Source organism: Copadichromis virginalis, linkage group LG19 (genome assembly GCF_057382275.1).
Source record: "Copadichromis virginalis isolate Kocher_CV1m ecotype Utaka linkage group LG19, C_Virginalis_male_GT1.1, whole genome shotgun sequence".
Taxonomy (NCBI): Eukaryota; Metazoa; Chordata; class Actinopteri; order Cichliformes; family Cichlidae; genus Copadichromis; species Copadichromis virginalis.
Window position 1 is genome coordinate 32794151 of NC_140636.1, and position 22739 is coordinate 32816889.

General features: G+C 40.2%; 1 protein-coding gene across 4 annotated transcripts; it reads right to left on the bottom strand.

Moving 5' to 3' along the window:
* Positions 1 to 3593: 3593 nt before the first annotated feature.
* Positions 3594 to 22662, bottom strand: lrrc9 (leucine rich repeat containing 9). Of its 4 annotated transcripts, XM_085441235.1 has the most exons (34): positions 22281 to 22662; positions 22095 to 22173; positions 21930 to 21990; positions 21615 to 21833; positions 21048 to 21188; positions 20250 to 20313; positions 20081 to 20151; positions 18242 to 18424; positions 17469 to 17624; positions 17156 to 17373; positions 15338 to 15469; positions 15056 to 15229; positions 14862 to 14979; positions 14372 to 14507; positions 14142 to 14282; positions 13910 to 14034; positions 12951 to 13130; positions 12744 to 12863; positions 12399 to 12590; positions 12082 to 12207; positions 11775 to 11915; positions 11490 to 11667; positions 11184 to 11404; positions 10950 to 11072; positions 10740 to 10870; positions 10559 to 10667; positions 10328 to 10467; positions 9681 to 9817; positions 9009 to 9226; positions 8104 to 8172; positions 7074 to 7208; positions 5856 to 6033; positions 3925 to 4051; positions 3594 to 3802 (listed from the first exon to the last, which is right to left on the bottom strand). In XM_085441235.1, the coding sequence occupies exons 2-34, from the start codon at positions 22139 to 22141 to the stop codon at positions 3769 to 3771; spliced, it is 4545 nt and encodes a 1514-aa protein (XP_085297361.1). In that variant the 5' UTR covers positions 22142 to 22173; positions 22281 to 22662; the 3' UTR covers positions 3594 to 3768. The 4 variants fall into 4 exon arrangements, with proteins under 4 accessions (XP_085297361.1, XP_085297364.1, XP_085297362.1 ...); XM_085441238.1 differs by having other exon boundaries at positions 7083 to 7208; positions 14862 to 14976; positions 22095 to 22662; XM_085441236.1 differs by having other exon boundaries at positions 14862 to 14976; positions 22095 to 22662.
* Between the last annotated feature and the right edge of the window lie 77 nt (positions 22663 to 22739).

Genomic DNA, 22739 nt, shown 5'->3' on the forward strand with positions numbered 1-22739 from the left:
CCAGTGTGCCTGCACATGTGATGTGACAATAAAAGTGATTTGATTTTGATTTGATTTGATTAAGAATAGAAGTTCTCATTGTGAAAATGATATAATTACAACTATTGTATATCACCTCACTTATTTTGTGAAAACACTAACCAGCTTCATTTAGACCTTGTATAATTAAGTTCAGACATATACATTAAAACTTAACTTAAAAAAAAATACAGATACCACTCTTATAAAACAAAGGGGTTTACCATTCTAACCTGCTTTTCACTGAACAATGGAAAGACCATCCTTCTTTGCAATTATAATGACATCAAATGGCGCATCCCATGGGTTTGTTTATCTTCTTTATCCAAAACAATTTTTCAACTTGGCACTTGCCAGGATCTTTAAATGCCGTTTCTAAAGCGCTTAGTCGACCCTAATAACTGAGAAGGGATTAAGAATATTAATATTGCATTCTAAATCCTTGTTATCGTGTTCTTAACACAAAAAGAGCAAATCCAAGCAAGTGTTTTATTTCAATATAATGAAAGTGATTGTGGCAAAGTGTCTACTTAGAAAGAAGCGGGGCAAAAAGGGAGGATCATGAAGCGATCACTAAAAAGGCCAAGATACAAACACAAAGAAAAATAACAATCGGGGTCAAAAGAGATTAAATTGTTGTTGTTGTTGCTCAATGGGGCTCAGGGGATAAGGGTGGGCAGGAGGTCATGTTTCCTTGTCATCTTAAAAAGCGATTTCTATTCCACATAGGACACAATAAACCATAATAACAGAAAAAAACTCATCAATAACGGCAACATGTCCACAATCCTCCCATAGCGCCGCGTATTTAAAATCATTGCTGTGTTTTTGTCAAAGCCCTCTGGTGAAGAATATCCACTTGAATTAACACTTAAGTCATTAAAGGAGAAACACATTGCAAATTGTATGAAATATGAAAGGCTGATACCAAATTACCCAAAAGCAAACCATCTGACAAAGCTCCGAAAATTGATTCCTGATAAATTTGCAAGAAAATTATGCATTCGTTCTCTTGTTTGGTTGTTCTGTTAACTTGTTTTTGCCATTTCGCAATACACTTTGCGTGATTGAAATAATGTTATTAATGACACACAAGTTCAATAATGTTATAAACGACACATGATTCCTGAAATGGAAAGCAATTAAGATTTAATGCCTCTGTGATGCGGGCTCTTATCCAAAATGTCTGCACAAAATAAAAGCAGTTTCCTTTTCATTCTGACTGTCACTCTCACTCCATTCTTTTCTCTCCTCTTGCCAGTCACGATTTATTCCACAGGAAACAAATTACAGGCAAATCACAAGCGACAGCAATAGCTCAATGACAGATTTCAAGAGAAGCAATATGTCAAGATAGAGGATGTATTTGTAAGGATAAAATGAACTTGGGCCATAATATGCACCTTTTGAGAACAAAATAATTTTCCTTGATGACTTGCAGTTGGTCGTCAATTGCAAGTTCATTTTTTCCAAAAGCAATTTCAACTCAAGTGATGATGTTGATGAAATTGTAGCCCCTATCAAAGCACTTCTAAAAGTTAATACAGGTTGGCGAATGTGTAATGCATGTGGAGTGTAACGTCGGTCATCCATTACACATGCGGCGCATTTTCGACAAGCACTGCACAACGTGCGGCGTTAACCTCCGCATCAAACTTCAATCCGCGTCGTCACCCCTCTAACCTCCCCTCCAACACTTGAACCTGAGTAGATAGCTGTGAAAACGCGGTCCATTCAGCAATTATTCACAGAGTCTTGGACTAATGGTGCTCTGAATGCACAGACACAGCAAATGTAGGGAGTTAGTGGACCAGCAGTAATGGCCCCATGCAGAGCATGCGTTTTTCTGTGTGTGTGTGTGTGTAGCGAGGTTTTTGGGGGGAAGGGGGCAGGCATCATCTATAACAGATTCACAACAAGCTCAAACATGTCTAATTCTGAATCCAGATTACAACTGCAGAGGACAGCTCACTCCCCCCTTCTCCACCCCTCACTCTCACTCTCTGCGTCTCTTCTTCTCCTTCTTCTCCCTCTCGGTCACTCCTGCCTTCATATAAGGCAGATGAAAACATAACCTGTCACATTCCATCCCATTAAACCAGCAACAAACCATGTGGTCTACTCACATGGAGGAGCTAGGAAAGGCAGCGAGATAGACAGAGGGAGCAGTGCATCTGGGTTCGCACAGAAGTGATGAATTATTCACAATCTTTATGATAATGTCGTTTTAATGTAAGAAACACTGAAAGATATGCAGATATGAGACACGCCGTGCAAAGTGGCATGCTCACTATAAGCTTACACCACGCACGACAGGAATTAGAAATATATTTATAACCATCCATACTGCGCATACTGTACTCAAATATAAAATGTGTAATTATCCTCTGCAGTACCTAACGCATTAGAGCACTCACACTGAGCCCCCAAATCTCTCCTGTGCTTTTTTTTTTTTCAAGAGAAGTACATCAGCTGCCATTTGATGTCAGGCAGAGCAGGGTAATGAGTGCACTCACTTGTGCAGTCATTAGCCCCGCTTAATGCTGGGAATTAACACAAATTAAGTGAAGTTAAGTACATGCATTAGGGGAGCTTGTTTGGGGAGAGCTTTTCACTTTTTCTGCGTAGAGCTGGCTTATTTCTGGGATGTTGAGCAAAAAGGCTGCACGGAAAGAGAGACACAAAAGTGAAGTGCAAACATCCTCCTTCAGCTTACAGCATACAGGTCAAAACTCACTGACTGATTAGCAGTGTTAATGGAGCTCTAAGGACACCTAGTGGTCATGTTAACACCACCAATGCATAATCTCTGCAGCGAACACTGTCTTTTAAACTGGCGATTTCATAATTATATTCCTCTGTGTAATTTTGCACAAATTTTGTTATAAAACCTCAAGTTGCTATGTTGATCTAATGTATGATAGTCAGCAGAGCAACTGTGAAAGCAATGAAGCTTTTTATTTAAATGTTTCCCGTTGCAGTAAGGAGTTTTTACTTCACATATTTATGCCTTATGTGGCTTATTCAGACTGGTGTTTTTGTTGACTGTGGCACCACTAGATTATGCCAACAGGAAAACAGGAAGAATATATTTTAATGCTCCACTGAGCTAACATCATAAACACAAAGTGGAGTGGGTTCATTACAACACAGGAGATTTGCACGTTAGAGACGAAACTGCTGTGGGCTTTTCGAAAAGAGGCTAACATGATGAAACTGACAATCTCTGAAATCCATTTGGACCGTATTCAAGATTATATCTTTATCTGAGCGACTGCAGATTATTGTCCACAGAGAGGTGTGCTAAAGCTGGATTATCCACTTGTTGGGGATGCATTTGACCCGATGGACGCGGCATGCCAGCCTCACACGCCCTTACATCTGTGTGTTTTTTCTACTTGTTTGCAAAAGATGAGATGGCATTCAAAATGACACCAAAACCTCTCATCCTCAGATTACCATGGTTAGTGATCCGCATATAAAAAAAATGAAGTCTCAATCATTATATATGCATTTGAGAGGAAGGCACGACATGTGCCCCCCCCAAAAAACGGCCTAATTTACATCAGAGGCAGTTCAGTTTAAAGTGCTGCTTGTATTAACTAATAGTAATTTATTAAAACATACAAAAATCCCACGATTTAGATACACATAGATTATTGTTGTCATTAATTTCACACCAGGACATAAAAACACACAACAGCAATGGCCGCCATATGTGTTCACCTCGTGTTCCACCTCTTCTGATTCCTACTGGGGTGGAAGTCTACCGCCATTTGGGAATCTGGAATACAACAAGTGTAAACAAACTTTTAGTTTACTCTGAGTTCTTTTTAAAAGTTTTCCATCAGGAAAAATAAGGAGAAAAAAAAATCAGATATACACTGTTTTTTTTCTTTTACCAACCTGCTGTCTTGTTCTTGTTGTCTGTTCCCAGCAGTGGTCGGAATGTTGCTTCCTGTTCTTCGGTTGTGTCTGAAGTAAATATCAGTTTGGCCACTTCGAGCGACGTTACTGTGTTTGTGCTTCTTACCTGGGTGGGGAGTTAATACAGGCGTAATATTAGATATCACTGAAACGTCTATCATTCTTACTGCGACAGAGCACAAAGGAGAACAGCTAATCTCTATATAACAAGTTACATATGGCAGCTGAAAACAAGGCATTTTTACATCAAGAAGAAAAAGAAACCCAATTCCAAGACGTTAGGAAACTGTGTAAAACTAAAAACCGATTACAACAATTTACAAACCCCATAAACCAATAATTTTATTTACCGCAGAACACAGTAAATATCTCAAATGTTTAACCCTTGTATGGTGTTCGGGTCTGTGAGACCCGTGTTCAGTTTTTTCCAAAAGAAAAATTAAACAATTAATTATTTTTTCACGTGTAAATGTGTTGTGTCTTTCCACTCACTCCACTTGATTATAACTGATTTATTTATAACATTTTATATAAAAGAAAAACGAGAAGCACATTAATTCATAAATGTGATCTAACAAAGGGAAAAAATTAACCATGTTTGCTGTTCATATGTCTTGTAATTGGGATGAAGTAAACATCTGTTGAGTAATTTAACATAAAATTGTTTGATAGTGTTAATTTGGAAAGCCAAAACTCTAGCGGGTCCACCAGACCCATGAACACTGGCTGAGTAACAAAAATACGAACACCACACAAGGGTTAAACTGAGAAAATTAAAAATTTTAAGGAAAAATGTTTTCAAATTTTGAAGGTGATAGGAGCAACACCTCTGACAAAAGATAATTGGTAGAAAGGCGATGAAAGGCTGGAAAAAGTAAGTGGTACTGAGAAAAAACAGATGGAGGAACATTTTGCAACAGTTTTCTACAAAAAAACTCAACACAAAATTAAGAAGACTTTTAATATCTCATCGTCTACTGTACATAATATCAACAAAAAATTCTGAAATTCCAGAGAAATCTCTGTGCGCAACAGATAAGACTGAAAATATTGGATGTCTGTGATCTTCGGGCCCTCGGGTAGCACTGCATTAAAAACGGACATGATTATATCATGGAAATCACTGCATGGGCTTAGGAATCCTTCCTGAAATCATTGACTGTGAACACAGTTCACTCCGCCATCCGCAAATGCAGATCCAAGCTCTATCACACAAACAAGAATCCATTTGTGAACATGAGCCGTCTTCTCTGGGCCGAAGCTCTTTTAAAATGAACCGAGGCAAATTATAAAACTGTTCTGTGGTCAGAGGAATCCAAATTTTGCATTCTTTTTAGAAAGCAAGGATGAAAAATCCTCCAGAGTAAGGAGAGGAAAGACAATCAACACTCAGTTCAAAAGCCTCCATACCGGTTTTAGAGCAACATATGCACCTATCCAGACATCTTTTCAGCAAGACAATGCTAAACCACATACTGAACCTATTACAACAGCACAGCGTCATAGTAGAAGAATGTAGTGCTGAACTAGCCAGCCTGCTGTCCAGACGTTTCACCAATCGAAAAGATCTGGTGCACCATAAAACCAAAAATCAAACAGCTCAGCAGATCCAGGACTATTCAGCAATATATTTGTCTCCCAAATGTCAAGCAAGTGATGTAGACATCAGTTCCCAGATGTTTATAGACTGTTGTTAAAAGAAGACCGACTGCTACACAGTGGTAAACATGGACCTGTCCCAACATTTTTAAATTGTGTTGCTGCCATCAAATTGAAGAGAATCTTTTTCTTGAATGGTACATTTTCTTATTTTAAAACTCTGATGTGTTTTCTGTGATCACATTTTATTCTATTTAGACTTTACACAGCATCCCAACTTTTTTGGATTTGGGTTTGTATGTTATACTCACATTTGTATGTGTAATGGTCTTCGTCTATGTTATTTTGCAGGACATTGTGCCCGTGCATCACATTCTGCGGCCCTCCACTTACACTCATTACTCTTAGAGTGGGGTTGTGGGGCACGAGCAGTCCAGGAAGGTTAACTTCACTTGTAGGAAGGAGAGCTCCGGGATGATGGGAGTATGGCTTTAAAAAACAAGGAGGGAATAAGGAAAATGGACATAATTCTCCAGGACAGAACTGATGTGAAGCATAACATGCAAACATGATCTATTAAGTGCATCTAAGTTCCTCACTAGTATATGTATTCTAACATAAAACATTTTTTCTCCACTTTTCTATCTCTGCTGCTGTCCACGGTCCATGCAATGTGTCCACTACACCCTACACACTTGCCAGGGGACTGGGGATTAGATTGCTTGCTGTTCCACATATGTAAGCATCTTATAGGCCAACAGTAATTACTACGCATAAATAACAACATTTACATTCAAGCAAAGCAGCTACAGGCACAGATTGAAAGTGACAACTCAGATGGCATTCATGAGAGTCAACAGAGGGAGGGCTGCATTTGTGTTTTTAATGAGAAAACCCAGGATCTCTGCTCATTTCCATACTTACGTCTAACAAGCAGAGGGGGGTCGTGTTGACCTGGCTAATAGGGGGTAAATCCACTGGTGCATTATCGGCCGGGCACATTTCATCTAATCAGCAGGATGATGCTAGCAGGCTTAGACCGCTTTTAATTCAGTGCTGCGGGAGAATTACTGTCCCGGTTTCTCATTACATGAACATTAAATCAGTCATGCTAATATCAGTCATACTATTCAGGGTGGCTGTGGTTTGGATGTTGGCATTTTGACTCTTCCAGCTGGACTACATCTTTCATGATAAGGCCCATTATGCTATTTTGCATACACAGTGTCTTCATTTGTACATTTGTAATTCAGTCAGAATTAAAATTCAACTAAAGTACAGTAGGAGAGGATAGGGGTTCGTATCTCAGCTATACGCTAACCTTACATGTATTTGTTAAAATTTCCAAAGACTGAGGTCAAGAGTGTTTCCCACCTCTCTTAGAAACAAAACAGAGGGAAATTGGAGTTTTGCTGGCTCAAAGCAAGAGTTAAAATGTATCTTAAACATAATCTTTGGAAGAAAAAATTACTGTGTAACATTTAACAGGTGTGACGACCCTACGCATTGGATCGAGCATGCATTTGTACAGTTCTCACTGATGAATCAGCATTGAGGAGTTCCACCCTGGTTCTTTCCTCCAGAGTGATGTCCACACCATCCAGGACCTGCAGCTGGGGCAGGCGAAGCACCACTGCTGGTCTGTGGACAGAATTGCGTGCCACCTGAAAAACAAAACAAAACAAAACAAAAAGACAAACAAATGTTTGGTTAAACAGTCTGGCTATCAACCACTCCTCAGAAATATTAATTCTGGAGATGAGCCCAGTCTGCTTTGAGGCATCTGGGATAAATATGATGCTATGTGGCTCCCAGTGTATTTACCATGTTCCCAGCAGCTATTCCAGTGACCCAGCTGACAGCAGCACATAGGTCCCTTCCCAGCTGAGGGCACCCTGTATGCCAGGCTATACACCCAGCCTGTACAGCCACAGAACTGCCTGTTCCTGCAGGACACTTCTGCTTTGATGAGGTTGTGAGTGCATGCCAATGGATGTCCATTGAAAAAGGAGGAGACAGATTTTGGCTAGGGAACATAGCTAAAGGATCTCATGCGGTCAACAGCAGGAGGTATTGTCTCCAGGGTGGCTGTTGGCCTCTACCCCCTGGCAGGATTAACCCCACTACCACCACCACCCCCACCGCATGGGAACAGAAGGGGGATGAGATCGAGCAGTAAAGAGGCTACCGCAGCTGAGCATTACCCAGTGGACAATAGACAGGCCCTGGGCTGCAGGCACTGCTAAGGCCTGCATGAGCTCCAGATGGGTGATGTAACAGGGCCAATAGCACACAGCCATTTGGTCAACGAATTTGTCTCTGATGCCAGCCAGTTTGAGGCACAGCAGACGGTCCATCGTGTAATCACTTAATTTGGAACCTCAGAATTACCCTGTGTTAGCGTATCGGATTGTGAAAATGAGAACTCGGCGTGCTTTTGATCATTTGTTCAAGAGATCGTGAGTTCAAGATATGTTCTGTGACTGACAGCAAGTGGATGCAAATAAAGACAGAACCCACCCAATGGACAAACTGCCTATAAAACTTGTTAATACTCACAGGATTGCCAACAACAGAGAGCTCCTTCAGTGAGGGAAGAGTTTCTAATTTGTCAAGCTCTGCGATGTCCTGCAAAGAAGTAGAGAGGCAAAGATTATTTCAAAGTTCTTTTTTACTCATAACCCCTCATTTAGCTGTTCCTTGCTATGTGTTGATAACAGAGGCATTTGCATCAGGGCTGAACCTTTCATAATTTTGGTGTGGGCAGGATGGAAGCAGCTGATGGGAGAGATTACATGTGTGAGCCCTCATTAATCTCATGAGAGACTTTGGGCACGCAACAGGCCATGGGGATGTTTTCTCTCATTCCCAGCTTTATACTCGGACTTGGCTGTGATTCAAAGACGCCCCCACTGTGAGGAATAACGCTCTGGATGATTGCTTTATTTCTATGTCTTAATTGAATGCGTGAAAACATTAAGGAAGTGATGGGAAGAAGGAACCGGCAACAAAAGTGCAAATCACTCGCTCTGTGTGAGGAGATGCAGCCCGAGAAGCTGATTACACGTTGTCCTGATTGTTCCCCTGATTCTTTATACACACGGCCGTGACCTTCAATCAAACTTGATTCTCCTTAATGCGACCCCTTGCATGCCACAGTGGGTAGTAATGACTCACTATACTTCAAGTCTTACTTTGCAAATGCAGGGAAAAGTAATACTGCTGCACAGTGAACAAAATACATCTGACACATGTGAACCAATCAGTAAAAGTTGGTAGTAAATCGCAAAACTGCACAAAAGATGGCTGTGACCTCGGCGGTGACCTCAAGAAATCACGGCGTTCTGAGTTATTCATGCAGTTTAATTGAATATGCCGTTTCATTAAAATTGTGAATATAAACATTTTTTTAAAATCTAGCATGCGAGGAGGCTGCTACTACTACCTCTGCTGAAGCTGAATACCTGCAGCTTGTTCATGTCGAGGGAGAGCTTGCGAAGCTCAATCAGAGGATCGAGATGGTTCAGCTCCCGGATCCGGTTCTGTGCCAGGTGCAGCTCTAGGAGGAGAGCCTGGGCTGCGAAAGAGTTCTTGGTCAGAGTTTTAATCCGGTTTCTGTTCAACACAAGCTCTCTGAGTTGGTGAAGCCCTTCCAAGCCTTCCACTTGGTTTATCTCATTGCCTGTTGAGAGACCAAACTTTAGAAAATCAAAACGAACAGACATCCCAAACAGTACCCTAATATTTCTATATACTAACTACTAGAGTAAATTGCACACCCTGAAGAATATAAAAGGCAGAATTTTAGGCCCATATAAACACTTCTTGGGTATTTCTTGCTTGACTCGGCTGTAAACAGTGCTGAAATTACAAACCAATCTTCCAAAGGTTTCTAAGAAAGAAAAGTAGGGTTGGCTTTGTGGGACAAATCACCCCAGCAAAGCAAAACTCAATCAAAAGCCATCAAAAGCTGTTGAAAAGAAAGTCAATCATTCTTTTCTTTGCGTCTCATCCCCCACCTGGCCTTAGGTCTATTGGGGAGACTTTGCTCTTTGCGCTTGCCTTTTCACAGCCTCTGTGTAGTGCACTTTTAAACGGCTTGCAGAGAAAAGGGTGGCAACGTCAACCATACATACCTTCAAGGAAGAGTGCTTTAAGATTGGTGAGCCTGCTGAGCTGCAGATTGGCCATATTGGAGATGCCATTGTGACTCAAATGAAGCACCTCCAGGCTTCCCATCAGTGGCTCCAGGCTGCCAGTGGGCCCAGTATCCCTTAAACGCAGTTAGAGAAAGGCCGTTTGAAATCTCGGTGGTTAAACGAGCACCTCGTTGTCCCTCCCGCTGCCACGTCTAACTGGTCAGACCTCACAGGTGCAGACCACATCAAGGCAATCACAGTCTGGCTAAACAAATGGATGGCTCTCACAGCACTACATTGTGTAGTGGTTCTGCACAACAAATATTTCATCTAATGTTTATATTAATCTACAGACTAAATAGGTTTTAATTGTTTAGTTTATTGTAGTCTTTACCTCAAAGGAAATGCCCCATTTTAAATGCTTACTTTTTTTATATATTAAAAAAGAATTTCTCTGACTGAAACTCTGACTACAAATAAATTCATCATAGTTTGCCAGCAGCTTCTGTTAAATTTAAGGCAGCTCACACATTGGCTGGTCAGTGCTGCCCCCTCATGGTTAGACTGCACAAAACTCTATTGAAATACTTTTAAAAGAAGCTTGTTTTTGCACAAAACCCATAAATAAAACTACACTAGATTACCTGCTGGCTTTAGATGTGCTCTGTTGGCTGTAGCCACTGGAGTGCACTTTGCTGTATAGTATCTGTCTGCTTGTCAGATGAGTCTGAGTCTTCTGCCTGGGCAGAATTGACTCTATGTGGTTATAGTTGAGACACAGAGCCTGTAAACAATACAACATAAATAATTTATTTGAACATGATGCATTTCCAGCCAGTGTATTACAGTGTACTGGCATTTGGTGCACTGTGTACTTTGATGTTGGGCAGGTGGATGAGGCCTGAGAAGGATGTGAGGTTGCTATGGTCTAAGTTGATGCAGCGCACATTACGGAAGAGTTCTGGTGGAGACAGATCAACTATCCTGTGAGAAAAAAATATATTTTTAAGGCTTTATCTTTCTTTATAATCTGTTTTATTACAACACTGTTATTACCTAATGGAACAGGCCTGAAGGTTTAGGTGTGTGATTTCTGTGTAGTTTGAGTGGCCCAGCTTCTCTGCCACTGTGTCGGTGGTCAGTCTTCCCATAAACATATTCTTTGCGCTCTCACACTCACTTGCTTCCTAGAGAAAACAGCAGAAAAGAAGAGCAATTACAAAATACTGGAAACAACCGCTGTAATATGACTTTTTAAGCTCATACCACTGCAATTCCATCCAGAGCTTTGAGGAAGGGGAGATGAAACACTACATATATTCGATAGTTTTCCAGTTTCTCCACTAAAGGGTTCCCACAGAGATCCAGGATTAGGAGGTTTGTCAATCCCTGAAAAGCAAAATGGTCACATAAGCTCACATAGTAAAATGAATTTAAATTAAATTCTACTCTACTTATTTCACCTTCTCATCCATTTTTAAATGTTAACTAGATGCTCACTTTCAGACAGTAGATGTCTCTTGATGTAGAGATCTGGTTGCTGCCGATGTAAAGTTCAAGGAGAGACCGAAGTCTCTGGATGCCATGAAGAGAAGCAATACAGTTGTTCTCAGCTGACAGAAAAGACAAGCTGGACAGCCCGTCGAGAGTTGAGACGTCCAGACTGGTTAGCCGATTCCCATCTACACTCAGTTTATTTAGGCAATGGAGTCGTGTGAGGCCTGAGGAAACAGTGACCAAATACAGACATGGAAACAATGACGGCACTGTGTGATTTCTCCTTGGGAAGCGGAGAGTGCGACTGACCACTGAGTGTGCAAATACTGTTGTTGTTTAGGGACAGTTCTTCCAGCTTCAGGCAGTTGTCCAGACCCTCGACTTTTGAGATCTCGTTATCATTAAAGGAGGCCCAGCGCAGGTTCACCAGCTTACTTAGATTGATCATCTTGGAAATCCTCTTGTTGTCAAGGTTCAGGGTGGTGATCTGGTCAGCAATTTGGTAGACACAAAAGGTAACGAAGATCAACATCATCCCACCTAGTACCGCTCCTAAAAACGTCTTTACTGAGAAGCCCACATGCTGAAGCTCACTTTTGCAGTCCAGTCTTGGTCCAGTTCTTTACCAAGACCCCAGGGTGATGGACTCAAATGATACAGGAGCTGGGCTGTTGACAGCAGACTAAGAGTGCGGGGACGGTCACTCTTGGTACGCGAGTGTGCCAGAAGAGACGCCTACGAGCAGTGTCAACGAGTCTGATTGAATTACCATACTTCACTTAAAACATTTACTTTAATCCATCAATTTTGGATTTGTTCATTTAAACAACGTCTCTTTACATAGATCAGCTCAACCAAATAAAATCTAGTATATAAGAAGGAATATTGACAAAATCTTCACCTGGTTAATTTTGGACCCAGCTGCCATCTGAACAGCTTCAGCAGCCTCCTCCTCTGCTACCAGCACATCATCCAGGTGTGTGAGGTTCATGAGATGGCCTAGTATGGTCATTCTGACTGCCTCGGGCTGGAAGAAGGGAAACATCTTCACTCAGTCACTTCTACAATTTGAGGCCACTTTCAGTGGTATAGTTTGAAACATAGACTCAGATTCATATTTTTAACATATATATTCTGAGCATATACATAGTATTACTATTGCTGAGGTTCAACCTTGAATATTTCGAGTTATTTTTTCTATTTGATCACAGCACACACCCTGTTCCAAGGATTGTATCGGGTGTCCAGTTTCAGCAGAGCAGGTGTGTGTTTTCTGAGCACAGCTGTATCCTCTCTGACCTTGGTCAGCTTGTTCCAGCGCACATCGAGTTGTTTGAGCTGTCCCAGCCCCCGCAGACCTTCCAGAGTCACCAGGTGGTTAAAGCTAGCGTCCAAAAACTCAAGATTTGGCTGTAGTTTAGGTAAGAGAGCAGGTGAGAGTTCCACTTTATGGCTATGCAGCCACTATTCAGTTTCACAAATAATAGAGAGGGACATCATAAAAGAAGCATTCTTTGACTTAAACACACTCTTAAGTATTATCTTAACATTATTTTGTATTACCATGTGAGAAATGTCATCAAGGTGCGTGAACTCATTGAAGCTGACAGTAAGATGCCTTAGAGCCGTGAGGCTGGAAATCTCCTTTATGTTGCTCAGGCTGTTGCCATGAAGGTTAAGCACCTGGAGATTCAATGCAACAATGATGGTTCAAACTGAAACGAAACTGCTTCATATTCAACCTCTTATTTAAAACGGCAGAGCACTTACTGTGATTTGACTGAGGACATTGGCTCGGGCAACACTAAGCAGAATTTTATCATCCAAGCTCAATAACTTGGGCTGAGGTTTAAGAACAGGTTCCCTGTTGAGGACTTCTTTGTCCAGAGCAACATCATTGGAAGGATCTCTGTCTGTGCTATGGCTCAGCAGTGTAGGTTTGTCTTTGTCCTAGACAAGGCAAATCAAAATGTTTACAACATGTACTGCCAACAGATGCATTTTTTTAACTTGCTTTTTTAAATTAATATTATAATTAATAAATATGACGTCTAGATAGATAGGTGGGGAGCAACCAACACATACTCATCATAATTCATGCACAGAAACATAACCTGCACAAACAATTGCACTTTCATGTTTCTAAACTCTTAGTTTAGTTTAGTTTCCCACATGAAAACAAACCCATCAAATCAAGGGATGTAGCGCGAAAACTGCAGCTCAGCTGTCTGATCTCCAACCTCAATAAAAAATGTCCTTCATCTATTTAGAGGCTTCCAACCGATGCAGCTAACTCTTAGAAATGATGACGGCGGATTTAGATCTGTCACAGGCAGCAGATGAATAACCTGGTCTGTACAGACAAAAGTAAACACATTACATGTCAATAATTGAAGATCCAAAAGTCAAACTCCAGATCTGCCCTCATTTTTTCTGAATAGGAACTTTAAGTGCTTGATCTATGGCATCCAATTCACGATGAATGCATTGAAGGTAAGCTGAGGTTCAGTACCTTGCCCACGAAAAACATGGGCATCACCAAATTTGTGATTACTAAATAACCTGCACTTCCTAAATCACAGGGATTGAAACTGAGATTTAGGCATGTTATCGCTTTAAATAATGCAGCAATTTTTCAATATCTAAATATTAAAAGATGAAGAAACACCGCCACAGAGAACAATTGTGTTTCGTCTGTGACAGTCAAAGGAATGTATGCAATAATTTACCTGAGTGATGTATTCATAATATATGATGTACTCGGGCAGGACAAGCTCGTGGTCAAACACAAACCACTGCCTTCGGCGGGGACTGGACTCAAGATCAGTGTGTGTTTTCTTGGAGCCAGGTCTTTCTGAATGAAAAGGACACAGAGATGTAAAAATAATTGGGAGTGAAGAAATAAGCAACAACAATTACAAAAAAGGCAACTGCTGTTGTTCCTTTTAATTCAGTGAATACCTTCACTCATTGCAGATCTGTGCTTTGTCTCCACACTGCGATACACAGAGTAAACTCCAGGATAATTGCTTCTGTCCACTGGTTCTCCATCTCGGATGGGCATGCTTCTACCCACGAACACTTTGGAAACATTGACCTGACCTACAAGCAAAAGAGCATTAGCAGTTTAGCTTCTAAAAAAACAGCATAAAAACATAATGAAATGAATGAAATCTGTAAAATGACCTCACCGTGCCTGAAGGGAATCGTATCCATGCTGTGTTTAGTGTGACCTTGGCTGGTCTGGCGAAGTGTGTACTCAATTCTGGACTGCTCGTTCAAACTCAGGCTATTGGAAAAAGGTATAGCACCCTCTTTTCCCATGGCCTAATTTAGAGAGTCATCGCGTAAAAAAGTGAAAGCGTGAGAATAACACAAGTCAAGCATATTCTTCTGTAACCCTAATGTGGTTACCTCTCCATACAGACACAAATCAGGCACACATAAAGTTTCACACAAATATAAATTTCCCTCATTTTAGTATTCATTGCAATCTGCTCCATAAATGAGCGTGATAATTTCTTTTTGCACATATCGTTTACTGCACTGTGTACAAGTGTGCAGGCGTTGAGTGATAAACTGTCTAATGTGTGGCTAATTAGCTTCAATTACTCCCCTAATTGTTAGTAGAATAAATGTGTGTGATAGGAGCTTGTGCATCCTTTCTGGTAGCACACATACCTTCTGCTGCTCTGTTGTTTTGAAGCCTTCCTGGAGAATCTGCAAAGTTTCATCCTTCTCACATTTTTCAGGGTCAACTATGTAGAATAAATACTCCAGCTGACGTCTGTAATTCCTGCTTAGAAAGAGTAGAGTTACAGTATGAAGCTTAACATAGTCGTTAAAATCTGCTCATCATCTGTTTCGTGCCTTACTGGGAAGATAAATCTTCGCTGGCTAGCAAACGGTGAATCTTGTCCTCAAAGCAAAGTCTCAGTGCACTATTGTGGATGCGGATAACTCTATTCACCCTAATATCAGTGATGCCATACGTTTTGTAGTCTGATGGAGAGAAGCGGGAAAGTAGGAGGTCACAACAAGAAGTAAACCTGTCGGTCAGAGCAAAAGAGAAAAGAAGGAGAGTATATTTCCCATTTGTTACTGTGAATTGCATAGTGGTTACAGTTACAGTGGATGATACTGAACAGTAAAAGTACCAAGGATCTGTGGAGCAGCCCTCCTCCAAACGGATATTTCCAACACTTTCTAGCTCCATCAGTAGAAACTGCACCGTATACTCCATCCTATTTGTGGCTCGGGCCAAATCACGCTCGTACCAGATGTGAATCCTGAATATAAGATTAGGAACATCAATTTTTCAGATTAAAAGTTTCAGTTTAGCTCTGTGCTGTCCCCTAAGAGATCAATTTACATACAGGGAGTGCAGAATTATTAGGCAAATGAGTATTTTGTCCACATCATCCTCTTCATGCATGTTGTCTTACTCCAAGCTGTATAGGCTCGAAAGCCTACTACCAATTAAGCATATTAGGTGATGTGCATCTCTGTAATGAGAAGGGGTGTGGTCTAATGACATCAACACCCTATATCAGGTGTGCATAATTATTAGGCAACGTCCTTTCCTTTGGCAAAATGGGTCAAAAGAAGGACTTGACAGGCTCAGAAAAGTCAAAAATAGTGAGATAGCTTGCAGAGGGATGCAGCAGTCTCAAAATTGCAAAGCTTCTGAAGCGTGATCATCGAACAATCAAGCGTTTCATTCAAAATAGTCAACAGGGTCACAAGAAGCGTGTGGAAAAACCAAGGTGCAAAATAACTGCCCATGAACTGAGAAAAGTCAAGCGTGCAGCTGCCAAGATGCCACTTGCCACCAGTTTGGCCATATTTCAGAGCTGCAACATCACTGGAGTGCCCAAAAGCACAAGGTGTGCAATACTCAGAGACATGGCCAAGGTAAGAAAGGCTGAAAGACGACCACCACTGAACAAGACACACAAGCTGAAACGTCAAGACTGGGCCAAGAAATATCTCAAGACTGGTTTTTCTAAGGTTTTATGGACTGATGAAATGAGAGTGAGTCTTGATGGGCCAGATGGATGGGCCCGTGGCTGGATTGGTAAAGGGCAGAGAGCTCCAGTCCGACTCAGACGCCAGCAAGGTGGAGGTGGAGTACTGGTTTGGGCTGGTATCATCAAAGATGAGCTTGTGGGGCCTTTTCGGGTTGAGGATGGAGTCAAGCTCAACTCCCAGTCCTACTGCCAGTTTCTGGAAGACACCTTCTTCAAGCAGTGGTACAGGAAGAAGTCTGCATCCTTCAAGAAAAACATGATTTTCATGCAGGACAATGCTCCATCACACGCGTCCAAGTACTCCACAGCGTGGCTGGCAAGAAAGGGTATAAAAGAAGAAAAACTAATGACATGGCCTCCTTGTTCACCTGATCTGAACCCCATTGAGAACCTGTGGTCCATCATCAAATGTGAGATTTACAAGGAGGGAAAACAGTACACCTCTCTGAACAGTGTCTGGGAGGCTGTGGTTGCTGCTGCACGCAATGTTGATGGTGAACAGATCAAAACACTGACAGAATCCATGGATGGCAGGCTTTTGAGTGTCCTTGCAAAGAAAGGTGCTATATTGGTCGCTGATTTGTTTTTGTTTTGTTTTTGAATGTCAGAAATGTATATTTGTGAATGTGGAGATGTTATATTGGTGTCACTGGTAAAAATAAATCATTGAAATGGGTATATATTTGTTTTTTGTTAAGTTGCCTAATAATTATGCACAGTAATAGTCACCTGCACACACAGATATCCCCCTAAAATAGCTAAAACTAAAAACAAACTAAAAACTACTTCCAGAAACATTCAGCTTTGATATTAATGAGTTTTTTGGGTTCATTGAGAACATGGTTGTTGTTCAATAATAACATTATTCCTCAAAAACACAACTTGCCTAATAATTCTGCACTCCCTGTACACTGTCTCTGTATCTCATCAAAAATGCAAACTCACTCATCTAGCCTCCTGGTCCATAGTTTGAGTCGTTTCCTCAGCGCTTCAATCTTAGCGTGTACTTTGTGCTCCGTGGCTGGATCCTGACTTATGCCACTGATTGATTCATTTCTTTCTGTTAAGCCTTCATCCAGGTGTGGTGGCCCTTCTTCTACGCTTTCTGACAGGCAGGTAGGTTTCTTGCAAACAACTGGCCCCACGGAGAGCTCACGTTCGAGCTAGAAATGCATCCAAATTATAATCGTTCTGTGCACACAAACACCTGAAGCTTTTTAGAGCTGCTACAAAAAGACATTTTATGGAGAGTACATACAAATTTAAGGGCACGAGTGAGAGTCTTGATGCATTCTTCAGGTGACTGCGATAGAGTTTTCTTCCTCTCTATCAGACTGAGCCGGGTCTCTGCTAGTTTCCTCTGAGCTGTGCGTACACGCATATTGTAGTACATCATTTTTTTCATCACTGCAGACTAAAAGAAAAATGAAAAAAAAAAAACCTCTTATTTCAGGCTAAAACAAAATAACAGATGCATCAAATATAACTGTTAAATATCTTTGTAAAAAACAAAAATATCAAATGTGGCAGATTAAAGAAAGAAAAAAAAAAGAAAAACAAGAAAACAAAATACATCCACTAAAAACATATAGCTTATTTTTATAGAAACCTAGAAGAAATACCATAAGGCAGGGGTGTCAAACATAAGGCACAGGGGCCAGAATCAGCCCACCAAAGACTACAAACTTGCCCACTAAATGGCTCTGGAAATGTGAAGGACATACATTTTAGAATTTTATCTGTATTTTTAAAAGTTTTGGAGCTTTTAATACAGATAAACACCAAATCAAATAAATAATACACAAAAAACAGAAAGCTCCTGTTTTTTACCACTATAGAAATTTAGGCGTTTTTTAAAATATATTACTAATATTTAGGTATTTATTCACAGACAAAGAAAAAAAAAACATTCTGTCAATTAACAATTTTTTATTTTATTTTATACCAAACTTTTTCTGTAATTTTACAAATTTATTTCAAACAATTTAAACCCAAAGCAGCATAAAAAAAAAGCTTGGATCTTATCAGTACCTCAGCTGCTTCCTTGATTTGCTTGCTGGAGACGTCGTAGATGTCGAGTCGCTGGAGGCTTGGCACGTGGTAAAGAATGTGCGTGTCATAGTTACAAAGGAGACACACCGGGTTTGGGGTTGACGTGGGGTCTTTCAATGCTAACTCACTCAGACGGGGCAGTCGGGCAAGCTGGCTCAACTCCTGTTACAGGAAAAGATTCAAGACTCAAGGTCAATTTTAAGGCTCTTATAATGGGCAGGCCTCAGCTTACATCAACAATCCCATTTGTTCACATCCAGCTCCCAGATCTCTCCGATCCTACTGGCAGAGATCTCTTACACATCCCAAGGTCATGTTTCAAACAAAAAGGTGACAGAGCCTTTGCAGCCGCTGCTCCACGTTTGTGAAATCAATTACTGCATGACATAAAAAGACCCCCCCCCATCTCTGCTTTTAAGTCTAGGCTCAAAACCACCTTATTCTCTGACCTTTCCCGTCCACTAAGCTCCCCTCTGCTTGTTGTCGTTATGTGTCTGCACATTTGTTGTTAGCCCTTTGATCTGTACTCTGTCTTCAATTTTTACTTTTTTATTTGATGTTTGTAATTACATGTGGATGCATGTATATAGGATTACTCATTTGTACAAAACCTGGTCAATGAAAGCTATGTTTACATGTGATTTCTAAATAAATATTATTTACTTACTAGGACAGCAAAGTTTCTGCATATCCTAAGTACGTTTACCCTAAAGGACACTTTTTTTTTTTGTTCTCAACAGAAACAGAAAATTTAAAGTATTTTAAACAAAAACAATGACACTGCATATATTCCCCCCCCACTATAAGATAAATTACATTTCCAGAAGTCACTGCAATATTAGTAATTATAAAGAAACTATCATGATCGCTGCATACTGAAATGGATGTTTCAACACATCATCTTGACGATAGCACTTCTATTCTTTTCTACATTACCTACACTTAAGAAGAGCTAAAAAAAAAAAGATGTCACATTGTATTGACATGGTGGCGAGATTTTTTTCTTGATCCTGTAGTTACGGTGGGGTCTTTAGAGTGAATGGTGATAATCGTGTTTTTTATAACAAGCCGGGTGCAGAGGAAAAGGTGGAGATCTCAGGTGTTACGTCAATCAGAGAAGGAAACAAAAAAAACTTTTCTGCGTTTCTTAACAAAACGACCTTGAACAACAATGATCAGAGTCATCTGAATGAGCCAACAGGTACACCATTAAATGTATAATATAAAAGTGCCGATTTGAAAAACAAAACAAAACAGGAAAACCTATGTAGTCTTTTAGGAATGTATATCACTAAACATATAATGGCAGAAATCAAAATTATACTGCCTAATACCTTATTGACGGTCTTATTGAGACAGCATATTGTTGTAATGATTGAAAATCCGAAAAGACCCAGACCTCAACGTTTCACAAGAATTCAGGAATGCCCTTTGTCAAGCTACAGATTTGAATAAGATAATAAGCTGGTTTAGGGCTAAAGGTGTAACTAACACAAACCTGCACATTAAAAAAAATACTCTTAGGCATACTCCTAAGATATATTATTTAAATAAATGCATTCATGAATGTATATCATTGAATGAGGAATGGGGGGGAAAAAATGAAATTATGGCGCACAATGCCTCAATAAAGGTCTTGTGTTGCACGCCTGTTGTTGAAATGATTGAAAATGTGAACTAGCCGAGACCCCGGCATTCTCCCAAGAATTTAGAAATGCCCTTTTGTCAGACCAAGGATTTTAATAAGATTTTACAAAATAAGTAAGAAAAGTTTTTAGAGAAAGTATTTCAAAAGCATGTTTTCATTTTTAATCTTACCTTAAAGGAGCTGATCTTGTTTCCAGACAGATTGAGTTTCTGAAGGTTGACATTAGGATCAAGGCTGTGCCCTTAGAAGAAATTAAAAATTATTTGATTGCCATCATTATTTTTCACATAGCTCGCCGAATCTCCATCAAACTGAACACAAATTACTCTGAGAACATACCGATCTTTTCAATAATGTTGTCAGCAAGGTTTAGTTCTTTAAGGTCTAGAAGTGTGTCCAAGCCCTTTAAGAGAAAACAACAACAACAACCACATGTGGAGACTAAGTTAAGCCTTTCTGAAGGTCTTTCAAAGTTAACTTTGGAAATTGGCCGATTTTTCAGTCCAGTCATTATACCCGATCATTTTCAGACCAATGTTTGTTTGTTTAGCCACTCATCACTGACCCATGAGTCGTTCAAGTATTTGAAAAAAGCACCTACCTCATGGGATGAACCAGTGTTGTCTCTAAGCACTTTTTAAATTGGTTCTTTACAAAAAAAGAGAAAACCAGACAAGTGGAGGGAAAAAGGGAGACCTCAAAAAACTATCTACACCATCTGAAATTGATGGAATTATTTAGGCAGAAATGTACCATCAGCCTTTGAGCCACCATTCAATACCATCTGGAAAGTATCTGATTGACAACTGCTTCATTTTCCAGCAATGATCCCAAACACATTGCCAATGCAGTAAAGGTCTACCTTGTCATGCTAAGATGGTCATATCAAATATTGACTTTCAAGCTTTTCAGAATTCTACAAACTCTGTTTTTGACATATATTATCATATATGTTTGCATGTTTCAATAAATTGCTGCACCTGCTGTATTTCCCATTTTCCTAGCAAAATATAAAGAAATGAGTGGTGGCCCACAACTTTTGCACAGTACTATGTGTAAAAGAGCAGTTTTGTTCTGCTAAATAATTAAAAATCTTGCATTACAAACACAGAAAAGCAAAGGAGATACAACTCTAACCTTAATCTTAGTTATGCAGTTGTTATTGATCCACAGCACCTCTAGGTGGACCTGCAAGTCCAGATTCTTTATTTCACTGATTTTGTTCTCATAAAGGTACAGTTTCTCCAGCTGCAGGCAGTTCTGTAGTCCAGATATTTCCTGCAATAAAGAGAAAGTAGATTGTTTGATGCATGTGGCACAAAACATACATGCTTAAATGTGCATGCGACACCTGTTTATATCAGTCCTCATATAGTTCATATTTCTTTCACGGTTTTCAGACTTTTTGGGACAAAAAAAATCAGTGTATCCATGCACCTCCTCCTTTTTCAATCCAGCTCATTCACAGTTATCACCCTGCCTGCAGGAACACCTGCAGGTGTGTCTTTGTCAGCTGGGGATAATTATGCTTAACACACACGATTCAATGGTGGTGTGAACTAATATTTCATATTTTATAGGTGAAAGAGACCCATTACTAAAGAATCTTCACTTGCATCCACATGGCAAAATATCTAAAGGACAGGAATGATTCAAGCTATCACCAGTTGTTGTTACCAGCATTTATTAGCATAGCGAACACACCGTCAGATGGCACTGGACTATCCAGAGCTCCTGAAGCAGAGGACAGCACTCAAGCCCATCAATGTGCTCTATGTTCTGGCCTATTATGGTAAGCTGGGACAGCCTTGGGAAGAAGGAAAGGCCAATCATGCGGGGGAAACCAGAGAAGAACATCTCCAGTGATGTGATGTTGCTTCCCTCTTGTGCAATTTTTTCATAGGGGACTCCATTAGCCATGCACTGTTAATTAAAAACAGTAAAGAATGAAGTAAATAGGAGAAACCCGCACTGATTTTTTTATACGTATTCAAAACTGAATATTTATGTGATAGTTACCAGTTTTTTGATCACTTCCTCTTCACTGCGGTTCTTTTGCTTCTCATTTGACAACATATCTCTGCAATTAATTAAAAATATGTTGCTGAAAATATCCTGCCTTATTTTTACTGAGAGAAAACGAATGGACAAGTTAAAGTAGAGCGTTAGTACAGGTAAACCTACCTGTAATAACTGAGGTCAGCAAGTAAGAGTACGAAGTCACCACACATCAGCGCTAGCTGTGCTAGCTTCTAACGTTGTGCTTGTAAATAGTAAGTACGACAGGAGACCGTTTAAATATCAATCGGCTAAATTTAGTGTACATCTAAATCAAAATTATTTTCCATGGAGAACTGAACAGCAGCAAACCTCGCTGGTTGCTTTAGCCAGTGTTAGCCATCAGTCTGTATCCAGGCAAGAGCGTCTGGTTGCTAAGACAGACTGCAACTTTTTGAGGTCCTGCTCATATTAAAAGCGGCCGCATGAGGGCGCCATATGGCAAGGGACATTTTTTTAAACATCAAACCATAAAATGCACACAACTATTTCTCCTTTTAAAACATTACCATGGGATACATGAGGAATTTTTGCCACTTTTGAAAAACTAAAAACATATTCTTTTCGCATTATTAAAAAAACATCTTTATTATTCTCCTCTTTAGGCCATGTGTCCAGTTTTAATAAGCTAACTGTCGCTATTTTCACAAACCAATGCTAAGCACTGGTTTGACTGAATCCTCTGACCTCATTTATAGGCACCTTTTTGATCTTTGACTGTGTCCCAAATAAAGTGGTGCCAACCGTAAGGGCTCGCGGACACTATGACGT

Excerpts from the sequence above, each read along its gene's own strand:
- lrrc9 (XM_085441235.1), bottom strand. The coding sequence starts at position 22,141 with ATGTGTGGTGACTTCGTACTCTTACTTGCTGACCTCAGTTATTACAG. Across the intron at positions 21,189-21,614 it reads TAGTCCAGTGCCATCTGACG|GAAATATCTGGACTACAGAA; the intron begins GTGTGTTCGCTA and ends TCTTTATTGCAG. Across the intron at positions 15,470-17,155 it reads TGGACCAGGAGGCTAGATGA|GATTCACATCTGGTACGAGC; the intron begins GTGAGTTTGCAT and ends TCTTATATTCAG.